Source organism: Aspergillus uvarum (assembly GCF_003184745.1).
Source record: "Aspergillus uvarum CBS 121591 unplaced genomic scaffold BO82scaffold_46, whole genome shotgun sequence".
Lineage (NCBI taxonomy): Eukaryota > Fungi > Ascomycota > Eurotiomycetes > Eurotiales > Aspergillaceae > Aspergillus > Aspergillus uvarum.
In genome coordinates, this window is record NW_020291343.1 from 147,639 (window position 1) to 163,397 (window position 15,759).

General features: G+C 51.0%; 5 protein-coding genes across 5 annotated transcripts; 4 read left to right on the plus strand and 1 right to left on the minus strand.

Moving 5' to 3' along the window:
- Window positions 1-1,463: 1,463 nt before the first annotated feature.
- BO82DRAFT_434141 (ATP-binding cassette transporter YOR1) lies at window positions 1,464-5,696 on the plus strand. Its single transcript, XM_025640929.1, has 2 exons — window positions 1,464-4,048; window positions 4,101-5,696. Exons 1-2 carry the CDS (start codon window positions 1,556-1,558, stop codon window positions 5,442-5,444), a joined length of 3,837 nt encoding a protein of 1,278 aa, XP_025489630.1. The 5' UTR covers window positions 1,464-1,555; the 3' UTR covers window positions 5,445-5,696.
- Window positions 5,697-7,620: 1,924 nt separating this feature from the next.
- Window positions 7,621-8,479, plus strand: BO82DRAFT_133158 (uncharacterized protein). Its single transcript, XM_025629989.1, has one exon. It carries the CDS (start codon window positions 7,952-7,954, stop codon window positions 8,423-8,425), a length of 474 nt encoding a protein of 157 aa, XP_025489631.1. The 5' UTR covers window positions 7,621-7,951; the 3' UTR covers window positions 8,426-8,479.
- BO82DRAFT_133159 (uncharacterized protein) lies at window positions 8,480-8,829 on the minus strand. Its single transcript, XM_025629990.1, has one exon. It carries the CDS (start codon window positions 8,737-8,739, stop codon window positions 8,533-8,535), a length of 207 nt encoding a protein of 68 aa, XP_025489632.1. The 5' UTR covers window positions 8,740-8,829; the 3' UTR covers window positions 8,480-8,532.
- A 1,755-nt stretch (window positions 8,830-10,584) lies between these two features.
- BO82DRAFT_133170 (class I SAM-dependent methyltransferase) lies at window positions 10,585-12,169 on the plus strand. The gene has a single exon (XM_025629991.1). The coding sequence runs from the start codon at window positions 10,802-10,804 to the stop codon at window positions 11,960-11,962; it is 1,161 nt and encodes a 386-aa protein (XP_025489633.1). The 5' UTR covers window positions 10,585-10,801; the 3' UTR covers window positions 11,963-12,169.
- A 1,776-nt stretch (window positions 12,170-13,945) lies between these two features.
- On the plus strand, window positions 13,946-15,445 carry BO82DRAFT_340357 (uncharacterized protein; the record flags this gene model as incomplete). The annotated part of the gene is made up of 6 exons (XM_025633505.1): window positions 13,946-14,184; window positions 14,241-14,374; window positions 14,435-14,587; window positions 14,645-14,845; window positions 14,917-15,042; window positions 15,102-15,445. 6 exons carry the CDS (start codon window positions 13,946-13,948, stop codon window positions 15,143-15,145), a joined length of 897 nt encoding a protein of 298 aa, XP_025489634.1. The 3' UTR covers window positions 15,146-15,445.
- Between the last annotated feature and the right edge of the window lie 314 nt (window positions 15,446-15,759).

Here is a 15,759-nt window from a genome sequence, read left to right on the forward strand (position 1 = left end):
CAGCTCCCATTAATCCCTCACCCTGCTAGTATTCATTGCTACCTAGCACAGATTTGTCTAGTGTGGTGCAATTGCAATTTTCTCTTTTCAGGGGAAAAAAAGCAAGACTGGCTTCCTCCCCCCTCTTATTGATTCGAATCTCTTCTGGTGCATGACTCTCGGACCTCACATCTGGTATGCCACCCTCGGCACGCAACCAAGTGATCCCATACATCGGTGGTTACACTGAGTGCTAGCTCTAATAGACATGGAAGCTACATTGCGATCTTCCGTACAGGTTGATTCATCGGCGATGATGGTAGCGAATCTATTTGATATCCAGCCCAATACTGAATGTTAATCTGCAAGGGAGCAGGGATAGCCCATTACGGGGCGCCGGATTTTCCCTGGCGTCGGCAACATTCCTTCGAATGTGATCGTCGGATATATACAATGCAAGGACCAAGCCTACGGTCTCCGTATAAGGACCTGAATTCGCTATCGCATTCAGTACAATGGCAGAGCGCTTCTCAACTTGTTATTGCTCGTGCCCCTGAGGACGGAACACCACATGCTATGAATGCAAAATAAACCAGTCAGTTCAGCCCCGACCTCCAATCCTTCCGTCTCCCATAAAGTCCGCATAACGTGCAGACCGTAGGGAATAGCTACCGCTTATCCTTATGCGGGATCTGTTGGCCTGGATTGCAACTAACATCAGCACTAGTCACAACCCCATAAGTATATCGGCAGACGTAAAAAGAAAAGGCTCTGAGATAGATCTCTCTCCCTGGACGATATCAACAAAAGCTAACAAACGTGACCAATCAATGATCGCCGGATGTTTTATCTTCGAATCGACACCCCCTCTTTTCTGACATAACCGGTTTTCTCCTTCCCATTGTTTCCGACAGTCGCCACGATCGCATATAATCTAAATGTACGCAATGCCTATTTCATTGACTTGAAGCTTCCCGCTTTGTCAATTTCCGCCAACCATCATTGTCGCGAGCGCCACAACTCTACCTGTCGGGGTTCAGTGGGCGCTTATCTGAACTGCAGTTTCGGTTGCAGGCCGCTCCAACAATACGACCTCATAACTCATATAGCTTGACGCAAGCAGGTTCATGATGAGTCAAAATGAGGAATCGAAGCTTGGACCGGTTTTGATCAATGAAGAAGGAAAAGACCAAGTAACGGAGCTCGCAACATCCTCTCGTTCAACGCAATTGGATAGTGAGAATGAGAGACATAATCAATTCGAAAGAGTACCGGCCAAGTCTGCGCGACGAAGTTTGAACCCATTGCGACTTCAGAAAGTCCCTCCTATACCAGAAGAGAGAGCAGTCAGTAAGGAGTATGGGGCTAGCATTATCAGTCGCGTGACCTTCCAATGGATAGCACCATTGATCAAGGTTAGTTTGAGTCCACCCCGTTTACACCCCCACACCATGCTCATGATGTACAACAGACCGGATACCTGCGGCAGATAGAGGTTCAAGATATATGGTCAGTCAATCCAGACAGGAAAGTGGACCTTTTAACGGCCAGATTCGACATTGCCCTGCAAAAACGAATGGAAAAGGGCTCAAAAAAGGCGCTGGTATGGGCACTCTTCGACACCTTTAGGCTTGAGTTTATTATTGGTGGCATATGTCAGGTTTTGAGTATGATACTCGCTGTCGTGACACCATACTTAGTCAGAAACCTGACTAGCTACGCAATGGACGCATATGCCGCCCACCACGGCAATCACCCCATGCCCAACCTTGGCCGCGGACTAGGATTCGCATTTGGAATCCCCGCAATGCAAGCAGTGCAGACCCTGTGTTTGAGCCAGGCTTTCTACCGCGGCATGATCTGCGGTGGTCAGATCAGAGCGGTGCTTGTGTCTGCAATCTACACCAAGGCGATGAAATTATCAGGGCGCGCGAAGGCTGGAAGCGACGTGCTACCTGCCGGTGAGAAAAAGGACACGAAGCGTCCCAAGCGGCAGAACATGCGAGGAGGCCCTGGTAATGACGGGGGAAATGGCTGGGGCAGCGGGCGCATAATCACTCTGATGGGCGTGGATGTGGACCGTATTGATCGAGCGTGTGGCTTGATTCATATGCTCTGGACTACGCCCGTTGTCTTGGGAGTAGCTTTGATCTTCATGGTAATCAACATCGGCTACAGTGCACTTCCAGGCTATGGGCTGGCAGTATTCGGGGCAGTTTTGCTGGCCTACTGTGTCAAGTCCCTTATCACGCTCCGAAGAGCAGTGAACAAGATCACCGACAAACGAGTGTCCTTGACACAGGAAATTCTTTCAAGTGTCAAATTCGTGAAGTTCTTTGGTTGGGAAAGCAGCTTTCTAGAACGACTCGAGAACCTGCGCAAACGTGAAATCAGTTCTATCCGACGGCTGCTGGTGATTCGACATGCCATCACAGTCAGTATGCTTTCGCTCCCTGCATTGTCTTCGATGCTGTCCTTTATCACGTATGCGTTGACAAACCACGCCCTATCACCTGATCGCATTTTTTCCTCGTTGGCTCTATTCAATGCTCTCCGAATGCCACTGGCTATTCTGAATCTCGCAATGACGCAAGCGACTGATGCCTGGACTGCCCTTCACCGTTTACAAGAGTTTTTGTCCGCCGAGGAACGTGAAGAAAGCATAACCTGGGACTATGCGATGACCAACGCTGTTGAGGTCGAACATGCTTCATTCACCTGGGAGCGGGTGCGCGACTCTGCGGAAAGCCCAGCAAATCCCCGCCCCAGTCAAGCTGCAATCGCTTCTGGAAAAACGGAGCCAGCTTCATCCAATACGTACTCGGAGCAGAAATCCGACGCCAAGACTCCCTTTCAGTTACTGGGAATGGACTTTGAGATTGGCCGCGGTGAGTTGATCGCAGTCATCGGATCAGTGGGCAGCGGGAAAACTTCACTACTGGCAGCCTTAGCGGGCGATATGAGACAAACAGCAGGGAGTGTTCGGATAGGAGCTACTCGGGGCTATTGCCCACAGTATGCCTGGGTACAAAACACTACGGTTCGCGACAATATACTATTTGGAAGGGAGTATGATGAGGATCGATACAACGAGGTGATTGATGCATGCGCACTTCGTTCGGATCTGGCGATGTTTCCGGACGGAGATCAGACTGAAATTGGCGAACGTGGCATCACTATCTCCGGTGGTCAAAAGCAGCGATTGAACATCGCTCGAGCGATCTATTCAGACTCAGAGCTTGTGCTCATGGATGATCCTTTGTCAGCGGTCGATGCTCATGTAGGACGCCACATCATGGACAACGCCATCTGCGGCCTTCTCAAGGACCGATCGCGGGTGCTTGCCACCCATCAATTGCATGTACTTGGACGTTGCGATCGTATTATCGTCATGGAGGATGGCAAGATCCACGCGATCGGCACTTTTGAAGACTTGACGCGCTCGAGTGACATCTTCAAGCGGCTAATGTCTATAACGTCCCAGCAAGACGCCTTGGATCAGGAACCATCGAGCACCAGCGCTACTACCGATGAAAAGCCCGAAACCGCGCGAAGGGTGCCAGGTGGTGCCTTGATGCAGAAGGAGGACATGGCAAGTGGCTCGGTTGGGTGGGATGTCTTGAAAACTTACGTCAAAGCATCGGGGTCATATTTCAATGTACCTGTTTCACTATGCTTGATCTGTGTTGTCAATGGCGCGTTGGTCATGTCCGGACTTTGGTTGTCTTTCTGGACGTCTAATAAATATTCTGGATTGACCACGGGCGAGTACGTTGGGATCTACATTGCGGTTTGTTGCAGCCAATTCGTCGCAATGTATGCGTTTGCGGCGCATGTGACGATTGTCGGTGCCAATGCGAGCAAGAAAATGCTTCAACGAGCAATGTATCGGATCTTACGAGCCCCTATGTCTTTCTTCGACACTACGCCAATGGGCCGTATCACCAACCGTTTCTCAAAGGATGTGCAAGTGATGGACAGCGATCTACCTGATTCGATTAGGCTGTTCGTCTTGACGTTGTCACAGATTACCTCCACAATCGGGATGGTGATTGCTTTTTACTACTATGTGAGTACTCCTGGAGCCGCGATCTGTGCTGTTCTGACTATGTTGTCTTTAGTTTGCGATAGCGTTGGGACCGTTGATCCTCTTGTTTCTTTTCGCAGCAAGCTACTACCGTGCGTCGGCTCGCAACCTCAAGCGGCATGAGGCAGTCCTCCGTTCGAAAGTATTCGCTCGATTCGGCGAGGCGATTGCAGGCTCTGCGTGCATTCAAGCATACAAAGCGGAAGAGCACTTCAAGAGATCTATTCACAATGCCATTGATGACATGAATGGCGCTTATTTCTTGACCTTTGCCAACCAACGATGGCTTGGGGTCCGACTTGATATGGTTGGCACCTTGTTGATCCTGGTGACGAGTCTCCTTGTTGTGACTTCACGCTTGGATGTCTCGCCCAGCATCGCAGGCTTGGTTTTGTCATATGTGGTTTCCATAACCCAGTCCTTGGGATTCACGGTGCGACAATTCGCTGACGTGGATAACAATATGAATGCTGCCGAGCGTGTAAATCACTACGGCACGCAGCTAGAAGAGGAGGCCCCTCTTCACCTAACGGACGTCGGAAAGGAGTGGCCTTCTGCTGGTCGCATCACATTCGAAGACGTGCAGATGCGCTACCGAGCCGGGCTCCCTCTAGTGCTCAGGGGCCTCTCTATGGATATTCGAGGCGGAGAACGCGTCGGAATCGTGGGTCGCACGGGGGCGGGCAAGTCCAGCATCATGTCCGCTCTGTTCCGACTGACCGAATTGTCGGGGGGTAAGATCCACATCGACGGGGTTGACATTGCGACCGTTGGGCTTTACGATCTCCGCACGCGACTGTCAATCATCCCGCAGGATCCGACCTTATTCAAGGGCACCATCCGCTCCAACCTGGACCCATTCGATGAACACACTGACCTCGAACTCTGGTCAGCGCTCCGCAAAGCACACTTGGTCGACCAGGAAGGCGGGGAGAAAAGCCTCGATGAAGGAACCGCCACACCCGCACTCACCGACACGAGTACCACCGTGCAGAAACGCCTCCACCTCGACACCGTGGTAGAAGAGGACGGTCTGAACTTCTCGCTCGGACAAAGACAGCTGATGGCGCTGGCACGAGCACTCGTGCGCGACTCGCGGGTGATCGTCTGCGACGAGGCGACCTCGTCAGTGGACTTCGAGACGGATCAGAAGGTGCAGGAGACGATGGCGCACGGATTCGAGGGCAAGACCTTGCTGTGCATCGCGCATCGCCTGCGGACGATCTTGCAATACGACCGGATCTGCGTGATGGGCCAGGGACAGATCTCGGAGATGGACACGCCGCTGCGGCTGTGGGAGGCCGAGGGTGTCTTTCGCAATATGTGTGACCAGAGTGGGATCACGCGGGAAGACTTCTTAAGCCGAGAATATGTGTGAGGATAGAATTAATTTTGGCATTTATATAATATTTAGTTTGAAAAGCGGTAATCGATTCGACCAAGGATCACCTGGACGGGTTGGTTTTTCTTGCTGTATGAGCCTGCATCGACTGTTCGATACTCTCTGGGCTATTGATAAACCTGTCTTGTTCTCTGTTCAAGATAAGCAAAGATAGGTATAGATTGAAGATTAGTTGAAGTGACCCTTGGGAGTTGATGTATTTAAAGGCAGAGATATGGTGTTGGCGCGGTAATGTACAGATACTGATCAGCAGTCACTGTGGCTCATTACCCCACAATCTGATTATCAGTAAACATCTACAACAACCGAATATGTCCCAAGTAGTGTCGAATACTCGGAGTAGTTTTAGGCATCCAGCACCGTCTCGATCTTCGTGACAGTTAATTGATATTCTGCCGAGGCTATTGAGTAAAAACTACATATCACGGTCAACACCCCAGAAGGATTTACAGTCATGTTTTCGAGCTTATCCCCGCATACAAGCTTCCAATCAGTATCCAACTTTCACCGTCTTTGCCCCAGAACCAGGACCCCCACTATTCCCCCTACACGAAGAACAGACACTGCTACATTGAAGCCTACTAGAACAGTTGCACGAACAATCCATCAACTACCTCAGAACACCTCCAAGCCTTACAGATTTCCGCTATGTAGTTCGTCCAACGTGTGGATGGCAAGTTGGTTGGGAACAGGTACGTATACTATCTGATTGTTGATGGATTAGTGAGATTAGTCCAATACTGATTTAGGCTATCATACACTATAAGTTCTATCGATTACGGTCAGCAAACTCATACAACTTTTTATTACCAATTATATAACTTTAGATGGGTTTGACATCTATCTATACTTCCTTTTAGTAAGGGTACTGGATTTGTAAAATGTTTGATAATTTCTTAAGTATAAGCTGTTCACTATAAGGAAACTAGAAAAACTACTTACAACTGTTGAGGATTAGTGAGTTACCAGTATTCACACCTTGCTGCGACTTCAACTCTCTTTCCACTTTGTATGGTGTATGCTGAGTTGAAAGAAGAGAACGAGGTTCACTTAAACAGGTAACTATGGTAGCTGGATTGCGGCCTGTCGGTTTGGGCACTTAGTGGGAGTAGTACATTGGGTATAATTTGTGGAAAACCGGGAAGATGCAAGTCACCCCCTCAGAAGAGGTGGGAAGGGAAGCTCGGATGGAGGTGATATGTTTCTTGTCTTATTGTGTTGTAGTGAGGGAAACTTCTGGTCTTATTCGACGGTATCAAGAAAGAGGTAAAGAGTAAGAGAGAGCAGCTCAGAGAAAGGGAGAGATTCTGAGTGGCAAGCCCCGGGGTCAACACTAGCAGAGAGGCATGGTCCCTCGGAATAGACGGAAGTACAGTACAGTACATAGGAAGGGCAGGCTAGCTCTGGGCGAGACGTGCCAGTACGTTGGGATTGGAAAACCAACCACCCTGGTAGGACAACAGTGGGCGGGAACTGCATGCCATGGGCTGCTGCATATGCGTGGGTGTCTACTTCGCCTATCCTTCACAAGTCAATCTTACTCAGAGATTCTAGCCTGTATCATGGCAGTTCTTCTTCTCGGAATCTCCTCCACTGGGTCCATGTACTGTACCTTCATCGGCCCTGCAAGACACTGGGTCTTCCTTCTTGGCCAGATACCAGACGTGGCCAATCCATCTACTTCCCGAACAATGTCTGGAAGATCCGGGTCTAGCATTGGACGGGATATGCGGGTTGCTGGGCGTCTCATAGACTACTGTCATCCTCGCTATCAATACCTATTGGATGGTTACACCGAGCAAGCTCAGCCAAGGGCATGAACAGCCCAACCCAGCCGCCTGCTGCCGGCCACTCGACCCCGAGGTACCTGCCCGTGCACCGTATCTGACCCGCTTGTCATGTACTACACCGGTGGACCGGATCGTAGACCCTCCTTGCTGGATGGGATCAGCTGTTCTTTCTCCCACCTCTTCCTCCGCCAGGGCTACAACCTAACCTATGAACGACGGATCCCCATCACCACCCGAGACCCGACGATGCCTGATGATTGGAGAGATCCGAAAGTAAGCGTGGAGAAGGAGGGGGGAAGGGGAGTTCATCTTGCCACTCAGCCCAACCCGGGAAAAGACCCTAGACACATCCATCCGGTGCGTGCGATGAAGGGGGACCTGGGATGATATCTGGCTGCCTAATGAAGTGGATCCGGGAACAGACGCTGACCATCCCAACTGGAGGAACGAGCTGCCGCCGATGGTTCGGATGCACTGAGCTTTAAATAAGCTTATTTAAACGTTTCTTGATGCTGTACGTTGTGTGTGAGAAATGGTCAACCCCTCCATTGTTGGTGTTGAGCTTCTTGCACCGGATAGGACGGATGTATAGTGCTGTTTTGGACTCGGGCAATGGGCCAAGAAACCGATCGGTCACGTGCAGACTAGAAAACATAATTTTTCTCATCCCTTTTTCCTACCTTGTCACAAGAAATGCAAAAAAACACAATCAATCAACTGAAAAATTTGAATGGAGAGATCCCACGAGCGCAGGAAGAAACTCCACCAGGAAACTTGGACCACAGGTATACTAAGGCAACGGGCCACTCAGGAAGCAGCACTGGATTGCAATGGGCGGGCTGCAGGCCGACCAAAGTGGAGACCAATTCGTCGTGTGATGAACTGATGGGTAGCATTATTAATGCGCACCGTGATGGATGTGGGTTCAAGCCAGAAATGATGGTAACGGCTTCAAGTTCAATCCCAATCAGATACCAGGGCAGTCGCCAGGATCGGACCACCACCACCACCACCTGGCACACCCCTCTTACTGGTGCCGTCCCGTGCCCTGCAGGCGCAAGGATCTGTGTGCAACATGGCCAGCCACGTCACGGTCGCTACCATGCTGATCAACAGAGACAGCGCCATAGTATGAACAAACCGTCAATGCGCAGACGGTCAATCTGACCATCAGCCGTCAATCCATGCTGGACAAGGAAGCTACAACGAGGCCCCAGGCGCTCAGGGGTACGCGAGTGAGAACAGCCGACCGTCCGCATCCGCAGAAGAAAGCACTAAGCACGGTGGGTGACATGGTGGTGATGGTCCACAGTACCGTATGTGTCGCGAGAGGGCGGATGATGACGATCAACAGCAGTATCTTTTTTTTTTTTTTCGCAGCGTCGCTTGCCTAGCATAATCCCGTTCGAGACTCCGAAGAGATCCGAGCAACGGCTGAGAGATGGCGATGGAACGAGAATGATCCCTAAAGCCGAAATCATAGATCAACAACAAAACTAGACCAAAGAAGAAGAAAGAGAGAGGGAACAAAAAAAAAAAAGGCTCGATCTGTCAAGCACACCCAAAATGGAGATGAGCCGGGAAACCGAAGGCATATCTTGATTTTGAGATTGGTGTGATGGCGAGTCAGCTCCGTAGATGACGGGTGAAGCGGAAATACGGGAAACGAGCACGCGAGTGGGGGCGGCGGATTGTTCGGCTTACAAGTCCGAAGGAGAGACGCGGTGAATTGCCTGATCGAGAGACGCGAGAGCCGTCAGAGCCGCGCCAGGGGAGGAAGGGATGAATCATGAATGCGATGGATTATTGACCCTCCTAAGTGTGAAAATTTTCAGCTCATCACCTCCAATCTCGGAGCCAATGGTTCCCTACAGGGCAAACTAGTCGTTATCCCGAGTCCGAAGAGGGTCCCGTTCCATAATTCCTCCCGTACTATTGAAACAAATTCCTTGTGTGCAGCAACTGGGAGCTGCTAATGCTGTGTTCTGCAGTCACAGCGGTGGTATAAGAGCGGATGTTGTGAGAGATAGGTCGCTTGTGCAACATCCGATTCCGAAGAAAGAAGTATTGGAGGTATAGTCAACTACATAGTAGATCAAGCATCGACCGCCAAGATTGAATTGAATTGGCACGACGCTTGGTCAGCTCATGCTGAAGGAAGGACCACTGCACGGCTTGGCGCTGCAGGAGTTCCGAATGGATGCTCTGGGTCCGGGCCCCGAGTGCCGTAGCTGGCCGGCCATTGCTGACCACATCCAGGGTAGACCACAGCACACAAAGGTTTTTGATTCTTTCAGGTTAGTCAAGATTTCATGAGTGGTATCTAGGTAAATAGCCCAGTAGCCAACTAATCAGTCGACAATAACATGCTGGTGGGAGTAGATACTTTGATATTGGAAGTTTTTAACTATGTGACTAAGCCCTCGTCATCAATTGTCCGTGACGACGACAGCAGCGGACAAGTATCCCGTCCACCTCAAGTACCGATCGACCAACTTCTTCAGGGAGGAGAATTCGAGAGGATCAAGAGGGGAAAGAGGAGGTGTTTGAGGTGACAAGAAAGCCCTAGACAATGGCACCAACGGCTGAGTAATAATTAATTAACTTAGACCCTTTGACTCATACCAAGGACCGGGGTGGGAGCTTGAATTTAGTGGCCCGATTCCATAAGCAAGTACCGACTAGTCTCTTGAAGGGAGTAGTTTTACCCTAACTAATGCACACCTCCGACATCATACATGTACTTATACTATAGCCAGCCCTAAAGTACCCTGGCGGTTGGGAGGAGGGGCTGACAGCTACCTGGTCTGTAAACGTCGTAAGTAGATAGCTAGAGACTAAGTCGGTCAGCGACCAACAAGGGATGCAAGTCTTCTGTCCTGTGTTCTGAGTGGTGGTTGAGCCATAGTTCGTAAAAAAAATCATCATTGAATCCAGAGCGCTGTCCGTTTCCGGTTCGTCGTCTTGCCGCTTCCTCCCGTGCTGCTTCTTTGGTCGCTTTCGACCCTTTCGACCCTTTCGACCCTCAGCTTCCGAGACTTCCGACTCTGGTTGCCAGATCTGGTGACAAGGACACTGCAATCCACATGGACCATCGCCAACTAGCATCCATGGCAAGTCGTCTGGCTAATCTGGAAAATCCATCCGTCTTATTAGGATTGCCCCCCCTTCGGTGCCGGCGCCGGCCAGTGCCGTTGTTCGAAAGAAGATACCCGTCACAGGGCGCCTTTTTGGAAAATTTTCAATTACACGCTGTTGCAATGCTTATAAATTAAGCCTAGCCCCGCTCTCTATCCTGTTGAAGAAGCGCTGCATAATTGGCATGGTATCGTTTGGACAGTAGCTCTAACCGCCGTCTCTTACCGTTCCATTTGAACTCCTCTTAACCCCCCTTCCTTCTCTTCTCCTTTTCCTCCGAAATCTTTGTTGTCCCTGGTGTTTCTTTACCAGAGACTCAATTCTAGAGGGAGATTGCGCGCAGGTGATCTTGACCGCTGCGAACTATTGGACCTCCAGTCGTGACTTCATCGTTGAGTATATATAATGGAAACGCAAACTGTCTTGGCCTCGCGCGAATCCGGACGGAGCTCGGAGAGCAGCTCCTCCTTGGATGCCGTCGCCAACGAAAAACAGAAGCTGGCGGCGCACGACAGCCTGCCCGACCTCGAAAATTCGGCCTCGCCAAAGAGATGGAAGACATTTTGGAAGTCCTTCCGATACCTTCACAATTTGACGACCAAGCAGGTCGATGACTTTATGGCTTCATACGTCATCTACAACCTCGACTGGTCGGATGAGAAGCAGATGGTCGAGACGCTGGGACCGAACTATCAGGCAAAGGTTGGCGATTGTCTCAAGGCGTACTATGGCGTCCTCAACCATCTCTGTGCGTTGGGCGACGTAGAGAAGATGTATATTCCGCCGTACATGAGCAAAAAGGCGACCGTGTTGGAGAACCAGCTGTTGTATGAGGAGTCGATCGCGCAGGATATCGGCTTGTCGCCGGGCGATAAAGTGCTGGATTTGGGCTGCGGGCGCGGGCGGGTGGCCGCTCACATGACGCAATACTCGGGCGCGCAAGTCACCGGGCTCAACATCGACCCCAACCAGATTGCTCAGGCACGCTCCTACAACGAGGAGCTTGGCTTCGCCTCCAATTCCTTTGTCGTCCAGGATTTCAACAGCTTGCCCCTCCCCTTTGAAGATGCCAGCTTTGATGCTTTTTACCAGATCCAGGCCCTGAGTTTGTGCAAAGACCTCCCCACCCTTTTCCGCGAGATCTATCGCGTTCTCAAGCCCGGCGCCAAATTCTCTTGCCTCGACTGGGTCAGCCTGCCTGACTATGACCCCTCCAACCCTGAACATGTCGAACTCATGAGTCGCGTGAAGCCTCTCATCGGCGCCGTCGGTACTCCCACGCCGGAGAGCCTCGAGAAAGCCCTCACAGACGCCGGCTTCAAAGTCCTGCGCTCTGACAATGCCAGTGTTGGAGGCTTGCAAGCCCCGCTCATCGACAAGGTCGATTTCTACTTCCGTTCAATGCGCCAGCTTATTCTGGGCCTCGTCAAGGCTCACATGCTGCCCAAACATTTCAAGACCCTGATCAACCGCCTGTGCCTCGATGGCGAGGCGTTTGTGAAGATGGACAAAATGCGATTAGTATCGACGAGCTACCGAATCATCGCACAGAAGCCTCGTCAATAGGCTAGCCACGAGTAAGACAGGAGGGTCTGGATAAGAGATATCGGTTTAGCGTTGGTATGAATCGGCTCGGTGAAGCAGTGATGGCCCGCCTTAGGTCCATTTGCGTCTAAGCCAAGCTTTGGTGCCGCATTGCAGCTCATAAAGACTGATCGGATCGTCCACCTGGAGGGTATCGATTTCGAGAGGAGAGCAGACTGCTCTACTAACCGGCGCAGCCGCGACTTGCCGACTGAAGTTCAGCATGCGACAGCCGAAAGTCGCCATCGTTATATTCCGCCGTCATCGCAACCTGCACAAGAGCACTGCTTGTATTTCCCCGCCAGTCATATATCATATCCGGCTCTACCCTGTCGTCGTTGCCTCTTTTGATGAACAAAAAAAGTAAGTTCAGTGGCAACCGCCCCATCACCGGCTATGCGCACCCGCCTCAAACAGCCGAGTCCCGCAAATCGGCGTCACAAACTTTCGGCCAGATATGCTGACTTGATGTCCAGTGTCCCATCCACTGGGCCGCATTCTAGGTTATATATTGTTTTCAATTCTTGGAAATCGCCCGCTCTATACCCACAAATCCAACAGTTCCCTGGAATGGCCGCCTTACCAATCCCATACCGTCCACCAGCTTCGAAGTGAATTCAGCATCACCGTGACCGCTGTGCTATGACATAGATACCGCAATCCCTTCGTTGCCTTTCGCACATCTCCCATCCTCGGGCATTTTCATACATTTATTTTTACTTCCTAGCCGGTGTTGGTGCCTTTGCATATGATTTCTTTCCATCTTTCGATGTTTTATTCTGCTATTTGAGGATGCCTCGCTCCTGGAGTAGGCGGTGCAGATAGAGGTACATAGACTTACTAATACAATTTCACTTTCCATTCCACTATTTTGGGTTCTCTTTGGCGGGAGGCGAACGTGACGCAAATCTGGGCCATCCATGGAACTCGAACTAAGCGATGGAAATTGACTCGACAACGGGAGAGTGGCTGAGTAAGCCTGCTGATCCCAGCCTGCAGATGTCGCTCTTCGATCCTTCTATTGTCCTTCGATTTTCCAGATGGGCCCAACAGGATTTCGGACGGGCCATGATTGTTCCCGTGCGGAGTGGAAGATTGATTAAAGATCGATTGACAGACCCACGATCAACTGCAGGTCACTGCACGAGAGAGACATGCTCCAGAATTGACCTTTTACTGCCGATGTCAATGCTCGATGAACGTGGGCAACTCAACACCTCCGATTTGGAGGACCGGCACTATTGTTTCGGGGCCTCGGAGCAGGTTTAAGAGAATATGGCGGACATCAAACAGAATAACCAGGAACTCACTCCTTCCACCGTGATGAGGTGCTTGGAAAATGACTCAACTATCCAAACATTGATTGGGAATTCAGCACCTGGTTCCGAGGTCCAATCTTCTAGCGTAAACGGGAGTGCGCCTTCACCACGAGGGACTCAGACTACCTTAACTGCCCGGATGGGTCCAGACACGATCCCCTCTCCCCGTCTGGGCTCCACCCACCCAACTCTCCCCCAAGCTTTTGCTGGCAGCCACTTGTTTGCGCACGTTGACAGGTTATTCCCCCCCCAGCTCTGGATCCCCGGGAGAAACGCCCCTTGGCATCCACCAAATCCCATGAACTGGCACTTTTGAGACGCTTTCTTATCGGTCGCTGTGTGGAGTGAGTTATGATTCTGGGTCTGATTAATATTGTAGGTGAATCCACTCACACCAGGCCATCCGGGTGACTGTGTGATCGAATCGCCGGCCATGCGTCGAGGCGCTTCCCGCGACTCATTCCATTCACTAGAGCATTCGAGATGGTGAAAATCAGCTCCCTTCCCCGTACGTCAGACCGTCTCTGGGGATCCGCAAGATCATCCTCCCCTCGGTGACATAGTGCCTCTTGCAGTCAATTAGTGGACCGTCGCGTCTACCACTGTGAGGATTAGATATCTGTCGATTTCTTGCGACCCCTCTGCAATGGGCCTGTCCGGCCCTCAACACGATCCAGAGGATTGGCCTCTTCCACTTTCTCGGCGAGAAAGTACACTGTCCTCATCAACTCAATCGTCCGGCCAGATCAGTCCAGGCACCTCGCCTTTCACTTCGCACCCCCTCAGCAGAACGGCTTCCTCTGTAGGCTCGCGATCGAGAGAAGCCTCGTGCTACTCGCTACACGAGGAAGTCATCCACATCCCGCTCAACAACCATGTCACCATGTGGGTGGCCCCCTACTTTCAACCGAGTGTTCTTCATTTCATTGACTTGATGGCAGCACTTTCGTGCGAAGTAACAAACTGTTCAAGCTCCGTTATACCTACATCGACGTACGCAAGGATACTACTGGCAGCCTCAGGTGCCTGGAGCTCGGAGGTGGCCCTGGCCAGCAAACCCCATTAATTCATACCTGTCCGTTCCCATCCGTCACATATCGACTACAGACCGGCTTACCATTTCTTCTCATCCTAGTTAACGAGTCGAAAATCCCTGTCCCACACTTAGAACATCCTAAACGTCCCAACGAACCCTCGCTACGGATCTCTTTCATGGAAGAGCAGACCGTACAATCCGTACAGACCGTGTTTACGACCCAATTATCATACCAATTTGAAGAAGAAAGAGGTGCGCACGGCGACAACCCGCTCGGAGAAGGGTTTCAGCTGACAATCAAACCTGCAGACTGTGTTCAGTTTCAGGAGATCATTCTAGCATCCAAATTAGTCTTTCTTGCCGGAATTGCAGAAGCCAAGTCGAAAGGCCGTGGAGAGGAGTGCATCAGCCAAAATCTACGTATCCTCCGCGGACCCAATGGCAAGCAAGTCATGCTATTTTTCGCCAATTCTCAGCGGAAAGACTTGAAGCGCTACGTGAAAGTACCAGGTGAGTTGGGACCCCGGCCGACCGGTCGGCCGGTCGGCCACAGCAGGATTTGACCGGCTAATCTCTCCCAGTGAATTGTATTGAAAGTTGTAATCCCGGCAAGAAGCCAGGGCGGCCTGTAGTAATACAGCTCCAACCTAATTTTGATATCCTAACTCAAATGAAGACGCTACAGATCCAGTTCCTGGACGATACAGGTACGCTCCCTTGTGCACGTTCGAAACCTCTCCCCAGGCTGAGTAATGACCCGGTCTAGATCGAATAGCGTTCTGCCAGTTTCTGAGCGACCACATCAAGTGAGATGAGAAGGAGAGAGGGGACTACAGCATTACGATTGCATAATTCAAGGAGAAGGGGGGAAGGGGGAGGATTGAATTGCCTCGGGCGATGGTGGCCACCACGTGTGTCCCACTGTATAAAGTCGCTGCTAGGCTCATTATGTGGGTCGAAGGATCTTTGTTTCGTATCCAGGTCGCACTAGTCTTCTGGTCTTTCATTTTGTTCATTTGCCACGACATTCCATGTATCATTTTTATACCCGTGTCGGCAGTCGTTAGACAAAGCGCTCTTTTTTATTTTTATTTTCTTTTCTGCCTTTCCCCCCCCGTTATGCGTCATCTGTGGAACATGACTCGGAGATTTCCCCACGTGGTAGAAAGTAGATTGTACTATGTATGAGGAGATGTGGTGAGACAGAAATTGAAGGGAAGTTAGTCGAGTGACTTCTTACCGGGAGTGGGTCGCAAACGCACCTCTCAATCCCCAGAAGTGCAGCACGTGGGGTTAAGGGGATGGGAATTGGCCCAAGCACCCCGTGCGGGATCACTAAATCCTAATCTAATCATCTATTCCCGGCATACACTAAGACGCTCCCCCCCCCCGGACCTCAGGCACCCACCATCCATAATCCACCC

Coding starts and splice junctions, on each gene's coding strand:
- BO82DRAFT_434141 (XM_025640929.1), top strand. CDS start 1,556: ATGGAAAAGGGCTCAAAAAAGGCGCTGGTATGGGCACTCTTCGACACC. Junction 4,049..4,100: donor TGATTGCTTTTTACTACTAT/GTGAGTACTCCT, acceptor TGTTGTCTTTAG/TTTGCGATAGCGTTGGGACC.
- BO82DRAFT_133158 (XM_025629989.1), top strand. CDS start 7,952: ATGCAAAAAAACACAATCAATCAACTGAAAAATTTGAATGGAGAGATC.
- BO82DRAFT_133159 (XM_025629990.1), bottom strand. CDS start 8,739: ATGATTTCGGCTTTAGGGATCATTCTCGTTCCATCGCCATCTCTCAGC.
- BO82DRAFT_133170 (XM_025629991.1), top strand. CDS start 10,802: ATGGAAACGCAAACTGTCTTGGCCTCGCGCGAATCCGGACGGAGCTCG.